The sequence below is a fragment of the Gigantopelta aegis genome, chromosome 3, assembly GCF_016097555.1.
Source record: "Gigantopelta aegis isolate Gae_Host chromosome 3, Gae_host_genome, whole genome shotgun sequence".
In the NCBI taxonomy this organism is placed as follows: Eukaryota; Metazoa; Mollusca; class Gastropoda; order Neomphalida; family Peltospiridae; genus Gigantopelta; species Gigantopelta aegis.
Window position 1 is genome coordinate 52100377 of NC_054701.1, and position 13489 is coordinate 52113865.

At 36.9% G+C, this 13489-nt stretch overlaps 1 protein-coding gene across 1 annotated transcript in view; it reads right to left on the reverse strand.

The window, feature by feature from the left end:
* Positions 1–7103: 7103 nt before the first annotated feature.
* Positions 7104–13489, reverse strand: part of LOC121368221 (urocanate hydratase-like) — a 52057-nt gene continuing 45671 nt past the window's right edge. Inside the window, exon 21 of the mRNA XM_041492855.1 lies at positions 7104–8729. Coding sequence (XP_041348789.1) covers positions 8583–8729 — 147 coding nt within the window. The 3' untranslated portion in view covers positions 7104–8582. The remainder of the gene's footprint in view (positions 8730–13489) is intronic.

Sequence of the window (13489 nt, forward strand, 5' to 3'; positions counted from 1 at the left end):
TATACTGGCATGTCTGTTCTTTCTTCTTTCTCCTAAAAAGATAAATGTATATCAGGTAAAATGTTCTTTGAAAAGTTGTATACTATAAACACACAGATTACATGCATGTGTCATGACTTTCTTTGTCAGGATATAGTATAACACAATCTAACATAGCAAACAAAAATAAAGATGGTGGCTTAATTGCCCTTTATTTTTCTCTCTGAAAGTTTAACCATAACTAGAACACAGTCACACAAACTGAATACTGTTGTAATAAACAATAGAAACTTAAGTCATGTCCCATTCTCCAGATTTTTGCCATGCTGGTACAACTTTTATGCGACTAGATTTTCGAGTTTGGATGGAATACGCCATCGTGATTTCACAAATACTTTGTATGTCCATTTCATGAAACTCAGTACTGTTATCTGAATGATTATTGTCAAGGCATGGTTCATCCACAAACTCACCAAGTAGATCAAGACACTCCATGCAGCCAAGATGACCACTTGAGTCAGCAAGTTGTCTCACTAAGACCCCTGATTGGTCCTGTGGGTGAGGTAGCTAAGGTAGTTGGTCAACTGGGTAACATTTGGACTGGTGTACTTCACAAGTCTTAAAACGGAATTGTGACTTGGTGAACTTTCTCACCTGGCAGTGGTCATCTGAAAGGCCTGTGACCATAATATTATATTTATCTCTAGCTCGAGTCTTGTCCCGGTTTCCTTTAAGGAAGACTAAGACGTCTATCTGGAGCTGAGAGGTGGTTATTTTATGTTTTCCATGTGCTTTCGATTTGCTACTGTATGGAAAGCAAGAAATGTTTTATTTAACGACGCACTCAACACATTTTATTTACGGTTGCATATGGCGTCAGACATATGGTTAAGGACCACACAGAGTTTGAGAGGAAACCCACTGTCGCCACTACATGGGCTACTCTTTCCGATTAGCAGCAAGGGATCTTTTATTTGCGCTTCCCACAGGCAGGATAGCACAAACCATGGCCTTTGTTGAACCAGTGCATGTGGTTTACACCTACCCATTGATCCTTGCAAAGCACTCGCTCAGGGTTTGGAGTCGGTATCAGGATTAAAAATCCCATGCCTCGACTGGGATCCGAACCCAGTACCTACCAGCCTGTAGACCGATGGCCTAACCACGATGCCACCGAGGCCGGTACTACTGTATGGATGATTTGTTAGTCTTAATAGGTGTTGTAGAATGACCTGTCTGTCTGAAATTGGTAATCGCTCTCCTGTTAATTGATTATGCTGGGTTAATACCTCCTGAGCTGAAAGTTCACATTATCTAATCCTGGTCTTCATGTTGGCTGTTGCCAGAGCCAGTGTAACTGTGGACAGCTGTCCACCCTCGGGGGATAAATGTAAACACTCTAAGCCAGGTTCTTCTATGGCTCGTGCTACAGGAATCTTATTTGGATTCTTTGGAGATCCGAATTCCAAGGTTATACCATACTGGCTTAAAACTGGGTCCTTGGCAAGGGAGACAAAGCCTGGAGCTGGGTCAACTCTGATACTGATAGTTGTACCACCAGACCTTGCTTTTTAAGGTGCACGGGTGCGATCGCGCTCTTACAGTGCACTTAATTTCAATCTGGCGAATGTAAAAAACAGCACACATTACACTCAACAAACGGCGCACGTAAAATAGATGGATATATATATTTATTTCCACTGTTTACAAAAATCAACAGTTTTCATAGCTCATTTAGCTGATATGATTGTCCTTTTATTAAAACAAAAATTAAAAACATGGCAGTGGCTTCCATGCAGTCGTTAAACTGGTATTTCTCTTTTTTGAACAAATCGGGGAAATACTGGTTTAATAGGCAATTTTGTAGACGTACCAGTCAAAATCCAATCGGAGCTAACTGCCAATTACTCGCCTTAGTATATTGAGGTCTGCGAATTTCCACTCGCCTATAATTTTCAAAAACCAAGGACTACCACCATCACCTAAGTGGCGCATATGTGCACATAGTGTGAGTATGGCTCTCAGAGGTGATCATCCTTCTCACTGTCAATGAAGCATGTATGTGAGGGTGAGTTATGATTTGGTCTCTCGAAGTTCAAAAATTATCTTTCTGTAGCACTTCAATACATCTGCAGCAAAAGAGACACCAATAGATACTGGTGGAGCTGATGTTGACTGGGTAATGCTTGGATGGTATAGATTTCAGTGAAGCACAATGGTGACATGATGAGCTGAGTGAATGAAGAGTTTTGTCCAAGTCTAAGGCAAAATAAATACCCTGTGAAGACTTGCTTCATTTGATAGCTTGAGGAATGGTCAAATCGAATATGCATTGAAGTTAACAATCCATCCAGCACAGATCGTGGAACCACAACACACTATCAGCTTGACTGGAAAGGTTGATCTGCAAATACTACAAGTAAACCATCATTCGCAATGTCTACATCCTTCAGGTATCTCTTTACATCTGGTTTGTTGGTAGAGTTCTTTGTGAGTGATTTGAGATAAGTAGGAGTGTGTCCATCTCAGATCTGGACATTCTTGCTGAGTGGCTTGCCATGCAGCACTGCTAGTAAAAGGCATTCTTATAGCACCTTCAGTGATGTCCTTGACAAACAGGCTGTGGATAACAGTCGGCTGTTTCTTGAATGAACTTACACACCTGGCAACTGGTCAGAGCACTGACTTGGGTGTCAACTGCAGAAATTAATGGGATATTGGCTACACCTGATATGCGTGTCACAGCAACATGGTAACGGCTGACAATAGACAATGTGGTAACTCGTGAACTGGCAGAAAATGCACCATGGCACAGTTTGCTTGAACACAAGGACAGCTGTTGGTCAGAATCCATGTTTGGTTGGATGAGGCTGTGATGAATGGAGAGAAATGTTTTACTGCAGCTGCTATGGCGAGGGCTTCAACTTTGCATCACAGTCAAGTTACCTGGTGCTTCTTGAGTTTTGCATTGAAGAAGCCAGCCAATAAGGGCTTTCCGTCTCTGTAGGCATACAATGTTGCTGCTAATCCAAAGGTTTTCACAGATGCATCTGTGACTATCCATAAACAATCATTTGGCCTTTGAATTGTTATGGTTTTGTTGTTAGACAGGCCAGGCTGAAACCTCAAAAATGATTCTGTTATGTCATCTGTCCAAAGTATTTGATCTGTGGATTGTTTACCAGCTGTTGCTTTGTCTAGTGAATGTCTGTGTAGTCTGGGAGAACACGGCTGTGGGCCTTGTATGCACCGATGAAGGAACATAGTCCCTGTACTGTTGGCGGAGGTGTTGCTGCTGACAATGCAGAAATTTTATGTGTGATTGCGTAGTCTTAGGGCAAATAACAGTTTTGGATGCTATTAGTCTGAGGTTGTTACGTTTCAACCACGCCATTCAGGACAACATCAATGTTTTTAAACAAAGTTTTTATCAGAACAGGGGGATACTCTAAAAACAGGATTGCATTGAAAAACGAAAACATGCAAAACTGGACTTGCATGTAAAACAAAATAATATTAATAAACAAGTTCAATTAACATACTGGCACTGTGTGTGTTTAGGGCGACTTTCTTTAAAATTGGTTACTTCTTGTTTTTCACTTATCGAAATTTGTGTTTGGTACTGCTTTGCCGGAGGCTGTGACATTTTCCCCCTAATAAATAGTAAATAATGAAAAATAGTTGGTATTCATATATCCCAAACAGTTAACAAGAATTGACATGAATAACTCGACTCAAACACGGGCTGTTTGGGATTGAAAGAAAGAAATGTTTTATTTAACGACGCACTCAACACATTGTATTGACGGTTATATGGTGTCAGACATATGGTTATGGACCACACAGATTTTGAAAGGAAACCCGCTGTCACCACTACATGGGCTACTCTTTCCGATTAGCAGCAAGGGATCTTTTATTTGCACTTCCCACAGGCAGGATAGCACAAACCATGGCCTTTGTTGAACCAGTTATGGATCACTGGTCGGTGCAAGTGGTTTACATCTACCCATTGAGCCTTGCGGAGCACTCACTCAGGGTTTGGAGTCGGTATCTGAATTAAAAATCCCATGCCTCGACTGGGATCCGAACCCAGTACCTACCAGCCTGTAGACCGATGGCCTAACCACGATGCCACCGAGGCCGGTTGTTTGGGATTGATTCCCGTCTGTTGGCTCATTGGGCTATTTCTCGTTCCAGCCAGTGCACCACAGCTGGTATATCAAAGGTATGTGCTGTCCTTTGTGGGATGGTGCATAAAAAAGATCCCTTGTTACTAATGGAAACATGTAGCGGGTTTTCTCTATATGTCAAAGTTACCAAATGATTAATAAATTGATGTGCTTTAGTGGTATCATTAAACAAAACAAACTAACTTTTTGACTCGAACAAGATAATGCGAGATGTTTTTATTACTTTTCCACCTTGGTCCCAAGTCACAACAGACCTGATAATCACTACGCTGCATTTGACAGGCATGCACTATCAACCACAGCTAATCCAGTTTGCACAAGTCATCTACGGTCGGAACTGACTAGAAATGCTATACCGAATAGTCTTCATCAGGGAACATTTTGTTCAGTATCTCGTCACAATTCACTATGCAAGTTTCAGAAATCGCTACACAATTTTAAAATATTAAACAGTAGTTGCTAATAAATTTTCAATTGACTAGATATATTGCTAATCAAGATATTAAAAACAAAATGTTCCCTGTTCATACCTGTAAAGGTGAACAGATAGTTTCTTTAATTTGATAATATAATTTATGGTGGGTCCCCACGGTGGGGATGAAGTTTACTATGCATGTAAAATTGTATACAGAAATGCTTTTAACTGTAATTTCATCATCTTGTTCTCCATAACTACTTTACCAATTTGAAGCAAATTTTGTGGGAATCTTCCAGGTTCTTCCTTGGCATATGCAAAAACTAATTTGGTCATTCTGATTCCCCGCCCCCCCCCCGGGACCCAAGAAAATTAGGCCTATTTTTAACATTATTCTAATCTATTTCCAGAAATGCTATAACCAAATAGTCTTCATATATTTAAGATCAATAGATGGTTCATCTTATTTGTGAATGTTTTTAATGTGAGGTCCCAATGTTTACTATAGTGTTAAAAGAATGGCTGATTTTCAACACACTGTTTCTGACATTCATTCCTTTATCCATGCACAGGCAAACTAATTTTACTTTTATACACACATCTATGGGTCATATTATGGTATGGCATTGTCCATATCTTGCATACAGATGCATACAAGACCATCAAACCACATGTTGGAACAAAACAACATGTTGGTTCAAAACAAACTGTTCATCTATCCCATTGCAATTTCACATAATTATAATTGAATCATACCCGTAACATATTCATTAATATAGATATGTTTTTCAATCAAACTCCTGATAGGCATATCATGTACCTCACCAGTACTCTTAATACTATTGCTCTCGTACATGTATATGATGTTGATTTTTTCTTTCCGTAAACATCTAACATAATGACTAATATATAGCATGAATGAACCAAGTTGACAACATAAAAGGGATAACGTAACAAACACATCTTCATGAACATAATTTGACAAAAAATAAACTACCAGTATTAGATTGTAGGTGATATATAAAAAGCTCTGTTTACAGTGATTGTAATGACCCGGTGTATTTATAGATATTTTAAAAACAGTAATGTCTCTGTTTAAAACCACAAGTTTAAAATCTCAACGTTTCGTCAACTATATGTGGACATCGTCAGGAGAAACATAAAAACAGGAGTTCAGCCTTTAAAACCATTAAGATAAAAACAGTTCAAGTGAAACACCAGAGTTAAAGGATTAATCACATCTAAAGATAAGCTGACTGTGAGGACCGACAACATAAGAATATAAAAACAGTTCAGATAAAAGAATCATAACGCCACCAGGTAAGCTGCCTGGGAAGTTTAACAAAGAGAAAGTTAATTACTGCTTGGATCATACTCATTGAGTCCTGCAGGCCACTGTGTTTAAGCGGTGTATCCAAAAAGATTCTGGAATGTTCAGTTTGGATTTATCAAGATTAACAATCTTTTGTAGTACAGTGAAGTTGTAACTGTCCTGCCAAGCTGAAATGAGGGGCCACATGGAGTGTTTTAGACTGTTTATTGTACAGAATATTGGGTACTGAATTGTGGAGTAGTTTGTCCTACATACTGAATTTTGCAGTGTGTACATGTCCAACAGTAGACTACGAAAGTGGTACTACAGTCTAGACTGTCTTTTATTTGGTACACTTTATTGTTTTTGTTTGTAATATGTTGGGTTGTTGTAATTATTTCACAAGTTTTGCATCTAGGCCTGTAACAGGGGCAACAACCCCAGGTAGTTTTATCTGAAGTAGCTAGTTTGAGTTTGTTCATCCTCAAGATGTTGCCAATGGTAGCATTGTGTTTTTCTGCAATTACCATTCTAGTTTTCTGTAACACCTGAGACATTCTGTTGCTAGTGGTTAGAATGTTGGTGTCCGCAGCCAGTTTTCTCAATTGGGGCTGGCATGGGTCAGATGTAGTAACCCATGGTAGTGTTCTTTTGGAGTCTTTGTTGGGTTGTTTATACTTCAAGAGTTGATCTCTAGTATATTGCTTGGCTTTATTAAAAATGTTAATCACACTGACGGAGATAGGCACAGAACTGTTGGTCTTTCCACTCAGTTCTACTACAAATTCTTAGGATCAGGAGTGCTTCACTATAAGGTATTGCACGAAAGACATGTCTGGGTTGGCAAATGGATGGGGTTAAGTATCTGTGACAGGCTGTTTCTTTGTAGTAGAAGTCTGCCTCAAAAAAGGAATCAGTTATATCACTGTAACATCCAGAAATGGCACAGAGGTTTTACTCATTAGAAGAGTGAATTTTATTTGTGTTTGTTTCTTGTTTACGGTGTCAAAAAAAAAGCAAGTATTTCCAAAGAGGAGGCCTTACTCCAAGGCCAAATATTATTGATAAAGCGTAAATGTATATTTGGCCTATTGGGTATGGTGTTCCAGTATGTGTGCATCCTGTAAGTCATACAAATGTTAGCATATGTGACTGCAAATGGAGTACCCATAGCTGTGTCTGAAATTTGGTTGAAGAAACAACCACAGAATTCAAACTCTTTATTATACAAAACGAAATCTGCAATAGACATATCCGCCTGGGTGTCAATATCTGATAGAAGATCAGTATTGTGTATGGCTTCTTTAAGTGCTTCAAGTCCTTCTCAAATGATGATGTTAGGACAGAGACTCACACTACATCTAGTGTAAGCAAGTGGCCTTCTGTGGGATGAGGAGTAGTGGTATTAAAACCTTTCTAGATACAGATATTTTAAAAACAGTATTGTATTGATACTGTAGACATTCCATTTTTAACATATACACACTTTTAAGGTCCAAATTGGTCAACAATAAGCCTCAGGGACATACAAAACTAGGCTATATAATTGTCCATGTTAGGCATTGCAAATTATTTCACAATATAACAGATGAAACTCACATTTTATTTGAGCAAGAGAATATGAATATTGACAGTAACCACTTGTTCTCTATATATTTTACAAAATATAAAAAATACATGGCTAGTGAAAGGTGTTAACATATAATATTAGCGAAGAATATAACACAATATATAGAAAATATATTTGCAAGCAGGTTATTAAAGGTTCATCTTCATAGTTGCATGTGTCATAATGGGTTGTCCCCACATGTATTCAATAATAAACAAAAAAGTAATCGAGCCATATAATCTTTGTTTAATTAGCACAAGAATATATAAAAAAGTCAAGTTTTGCCATTGCCACTTCCACTGTATTAATCAATTATAGTGACTTTAAAGCAAAGTAACAAATGCCTAATAGCAGTTGATCACATATCACATGAACTGTCTGACTTTACTCATTTGCTTTAACTAAATTTTAAAGTTAATTGTTGTAGTAAATGTGACAAAATTCATTTTTGTATAACAATACGTTTTTGGACATATGACAAATATAACATTTTACAAGAATGAAGTCATGCATTTTGTATGTTATAATGAATTTTGGAATAAAGGTAATTTCCCCCACTGTTCTTGTTCCATTCCAAATGACATAACCAAAGATTGTCAGCTTTACCTAGTTCAGGATAAATGGAAAACACTGCTTAAAAGCCATGCACAGTTCTCCATTTCACCTTCACAGGGTAAAGCTGATGGCCTATATCATTAACGTATTATTCTCTATATATCATAATTCATGAAAATTAGAACTGATCTCTATGAGAATTATGATAAAAACAAGTCATCCAGCATATATTAGAGAAAACACATTAAAGCGACAGTTTGATGTTTATATACATGTTTCCATATAAAATATAAATTTAATTTCAAACAATCATAATTTCTACTAATGATAAATTTTAATTCTTCAACCCATCATCTTTATTAATTGCAGGAACATAAATGTTGAATTGGTTAACACTATTATCATGGTATACTTCCAAATTACATTTATCAGTTTTGTAAATATTTTTCAAACCGTTCTGCATATTTCTATCACTATTTAAAGCTGATTGTTTTTCACCACAAATAGATCTGTACTTGTAGGTCAGTTGGAGTGAGGAAAGGCTTTACTGAGAATAGTGGCATCTTTGATGTGGTGAGCAATGGTGACCTTAAGTCTTGGATCCATGTCCATTGCATGGCGTATTGTTGCTTCAGCGTTATCATTTCCTGACCAGCTTCTTCTTGCAACCTTAAAAAAATTAAAACTTTTATGTTTACTCTGGAATGGAAGGTCTTAGACTGAATATGAATCTGGTTGAAATCTACTCACCGGGTCTATACAACCACTTGTTTTATATATAGCCGTTTGAGCTCATTTTAGTCAGGCTAATTGAACATTTATAACAATGTATAAAAAACAAATTAAATTTGTGATCTTTTACACCCCTTCTCCTATGTACACCTTTTGTAGATTTGATCATTACCCCCTGACTCGTGTATGGCCATACATCAATCTTCTAATTAGGAGCTTGGTTTGCATCCATTTTGCACCAATACATTTTTTTTTAAATATTAGCACATCGAGGGGTTAGTGCCAGAACCACTTATCTCCTTTCCACTTCAATCTGAGAAAACTGCACTGAAAACTTTGGAATGCACTTAAAAATCGGAAACTTAACTTTTGCTAAATATTTTGCTTTTAGATGCTAGCAGTTATTTGTTTTAGTATAAAACTTAAAAGTTTGTCTGCTAGTAATAATAGATAATGATGTAATTAGATGAAGAAATATTTTATTTATTCTGGCTCCTGGAACTTGAACACAAACAGCAAGCCAGAGCAAGCTATTTTATAAACAGTTCTTCTTACAGCCCAGCATGTAACAAATTGTGTGAAATCTCAAGTCAAGAATAATGTTATCTTGCAGTGAGTCCAAGTGGCATACAGAAACTTTCAAGTTGGCAGCAGCTCTGAAACACCTAATTGGGTCTGTGTTGTTAATACTTTGAAAATGTACTGGAGGCAGGAAGTAATTGTAAACAATAACAAATTATCTCTGGATGGCAGACACTGGCAAGGGTCATGGGTGTTTCCAGCTGTATGCACAGTGACCTTATCCTACAAGCTGAGATGATAAATTCGGCTCCCTGGTAATGTAGCAGGTTGCTACAAGTACTTAACAACTTTAGAAAAACAATTTGTCAAACAAAGCAAAGTCTTAAAACCAGTTATAACCGATACATTTGTTAACTAATTATTACATGAAATGTAAGCTATCATACCAGTTATAACAGATATATTTACAGTATTACACTAATTAAACACGAAATGTAAGCTATTGGAGTAAACTGCACCATATCTGTAGTGTTGAGATACTAACTGAATAAATAATGTTAATTCAACAGTTAAGATAAGTTAATACATTTAATGATTTCTAATACACAGTAATTTAATGAAACAAAATGAATACAGGGCCAGTAACTATATTTGGCATTTTTCCTTTAAGGTTTTCATTCATTGTAAAGTGTGTACGTTTTGACATGTTCTAAAACAAATGTTCTTCAACTTAATGATTTAAACAGCAATTTAGAGAGAATAAAATGACAAATATATCTACAATCAATGAGTAATGATTCCTGGCAGAATGCGCATTTTCGTGGGTTTTTAAAAAATGCACAAAAAAATCATGTGTGCAAGATGTTTGCATGTAATATGGGTCAGATGTTACTGAAACAATGTTTAGAAGTTATCTGTGATTAAAAATTACTAAAATAATATGACATTAGCAAATAATTACCACAAGTGTACTGGCCCTTAATTCATTTTGTTGAGTACATTTTAAATATGCAAGTAATCTATTGATTGATATACTTTAAATTGCACAGCTATGTACTGGCGTATCCTGGTAACCAGAGATTGGGCACAAGAGGACCGTGTCTTAATAAATATACCTCTTTGTTCACAATACCAACTTTTATAATGCATGTCGCCCCATAACATGTGTAAAAGCAGTGCCCTCTATCCCCACTCCACCCCCAATATAAAATCCTGGCTACCCTAATATATATATATATATATATATATATATATATATATATACGCCGTTAAGGTTTGTGGACTAGTTGGATATTGGCATGGATGGAAAAGAAATATTTAATGGCAATTTAGCCAGCACATGATATTTTTAAACCATGCTTATCATATGTCCTGTTTGTGAGGTATTTTGACACTTGGTCTGTAAAATGCAGAAGGAAAATTGTTATCAGCATAGTGGCTACTCCATCAAAACAGAGACAAGGTATTATTTATAAGCACTTCCCCATTGACAGGAAAGTAAATACCACAATCTTGAATGTACCAGTCCTGGGCACTGGTTGAAGTAAGATAAAAGCCACTAAGGGCAATCAATCATATATCCTATCACATCTACCTGTACCACTGAGCTATGCTGACATGGGTGATATACTGTATACAGGAATGAACTACTCTACTAGACTTATCATATATAAATTGCAAATACATTGCGGTGACTGTAGATTAAAAATAAGATACATTTTCAGGTATAGTTTCATGTTTTGATTGTCAATGTTTTGAAAACATTTTAATGCGTCCATTGAATAAAGATTGTTGATTAAAATATTTAACAAATTGATGTTATAATAATGATAACAGTGAATGCTATTAGCTACAGTGAGACCAGGACTGGTGTAAATAATATCTAAATACAGTTTAATGCATTCGTCATCAGCATTGATCTGGTGCGTAATTAAGTATAATGTTTGTCTAATGCGCTCGTTGAATGATATATGTACACACATATATTTTACTTAAACACACTATAGCAGTAACCACTTTGTTATAAAAGTAAAGTTTGTTTTATTTAACGACGCCACTAGAGCACATTGATTTTTAATCTTATCATCGGCTATTGGACGTCAAACATATGGTCATTCTGACACTGTTTTTAGAGGAAACCCGCTGTCGCCACATAGGCTACTCTTCTTTACGACAGGCAGCAAGGGATCTTTTATTTGCGCTTCCCACAGGCAGGATAGCACAAACCATGGCCTTTGTTGAACCAGTTATGGATCACTGGTCGGTGCAAGTGGTTTACACCTACCCATTGAGCCTTGCGGAGCACTCACTCAGGGTTTGGAGTCGGTATCTGGATTAAAAATCCCATGCCTCGACTGGGATCCAAACCCAGTACCTACCAGCCTGTAGACCGATGGCCTGCCACGACGCCACCGAGGCCGGTCCACTTTGTTATAATGACCAGACATCCTTCATCATTGGAACATCTGGAATGTTACAATTATTCCAGTTAATGTAGTAATATCTAGATATTTTAGCCCAGAAAATATGTATGTGCATACATTTCAACTAGACCGGCCTCGGTGGTTAGGCCATCGGTCAACAGGCTGGTAGGTACTGGGTTCGGATCCCAATCGAGGCATGGGATTTTTAATCCAGATACCGACTCCAAACCCCGAGTGAGTGCTCCGCAAGGCTCAATGGGTAGGTGTAAACCACTTGCACCGACCAGTGATCCATAACTTGTTCTACAAAGGCCATGGTTTGTGCTATCCTGCCTGTGGGAAGCCCAAATAAAAGATCCCTTGCTGCTAATTGGAAAGAGTAGCCCATGAAGTGGCGACAGTGGGTTTCCTCTCAATATCTGTGTGGTCCTTAACCATATGTCTGACACCATATAACCGTAAATAAAATGTGTTGAGTGCGTCGTTAAATAAAACATTTCTTTCTTTCTTTCTTTACATTTCAACTACTACAATGAACAATATTTATTATTAGTATGCATATTTATTTTATGTCATTTACATAAAGGGGTCGCTTCTTCTAACCAATTAGTTATAATATGAACTGCCATGAACGGACTCCGATTTAAAGAAAAGTGCTTGACCTTAATCTGCTAATTCATTTTCAACTATATGTCAAATATTATATAATGTCTATAAAATATACAATGACTAGAAAAGTTACAATCCTGTGAAGATTCCTTCGAAATAATATAAACTAATTTCCCTCTATGCTAAGTAAATGAAAATATTTTATTGCGTATGGTCATAAAACATTTATTATCTTTGGGCCAGCATCCTTATTACAATAAACAATTCCCAGGCATTTTCATTTTAAATTGCAACTTAAATTTATTTGTATATAATATTGAAATTGTCTACACAATACAGACATAGTTTGTTAATAATGTTTAACTAAGGTTGTTGCATATGGGAGCCATGTTTACAAAAAATATATATAGAAAGGAATTGTATATTTAATGACACACTCAACACAACTACAGTTATGTGGTGTCAGACATGTGGTTAATGACCACAAATATATTTTAGAGAGAAAACTATGGGCAACTATTTTTTTTTATTAGCACCAAGGGATCTTTAATATATGCATCATCCCACATACAGGATAGTACATATCATAGTCTGTAACACCAGTAATGAAACACTGGCACGAGAAATAGTCCAATGATTCCACTAACAGGGATCGATCCTATTCTGACCGCACATCAGGCCAGCACTTTACTACTGGGTTACGTCCTGCCCCCGGCAAATTAATTTAGTTATATTATTTTTTTCTAATACACATAGTAACTATTAAACCTAAAATAAGGGAAAATAACTTTCTTTTTAACTAGTTTCTTTATGTCTCTGTTCAGTTAATATTTTCTCAACTGCATGTTTCTTCTGTAGGACTAAATGGACTCTGCAGTCACTTCTGATGCAAGTATTTACATAACCGGCATTTATTCAACAACTAGTTAACAGCACATACATTTTACCACATTCCAGATGTCTAAGCACTACACACTTCCACACACACACACACAAACACACATACCCCACCCCCATTCATTGCCTGCAGTCCATCTCAGATTATCACCAACGGACCGGTCATCATGATGAGTAAACAATTAATTCTAGCTACCTTTGTCAGAGTTGTTATTTCTTTGTAAGCCAAAACACCCAGCCAGAGAA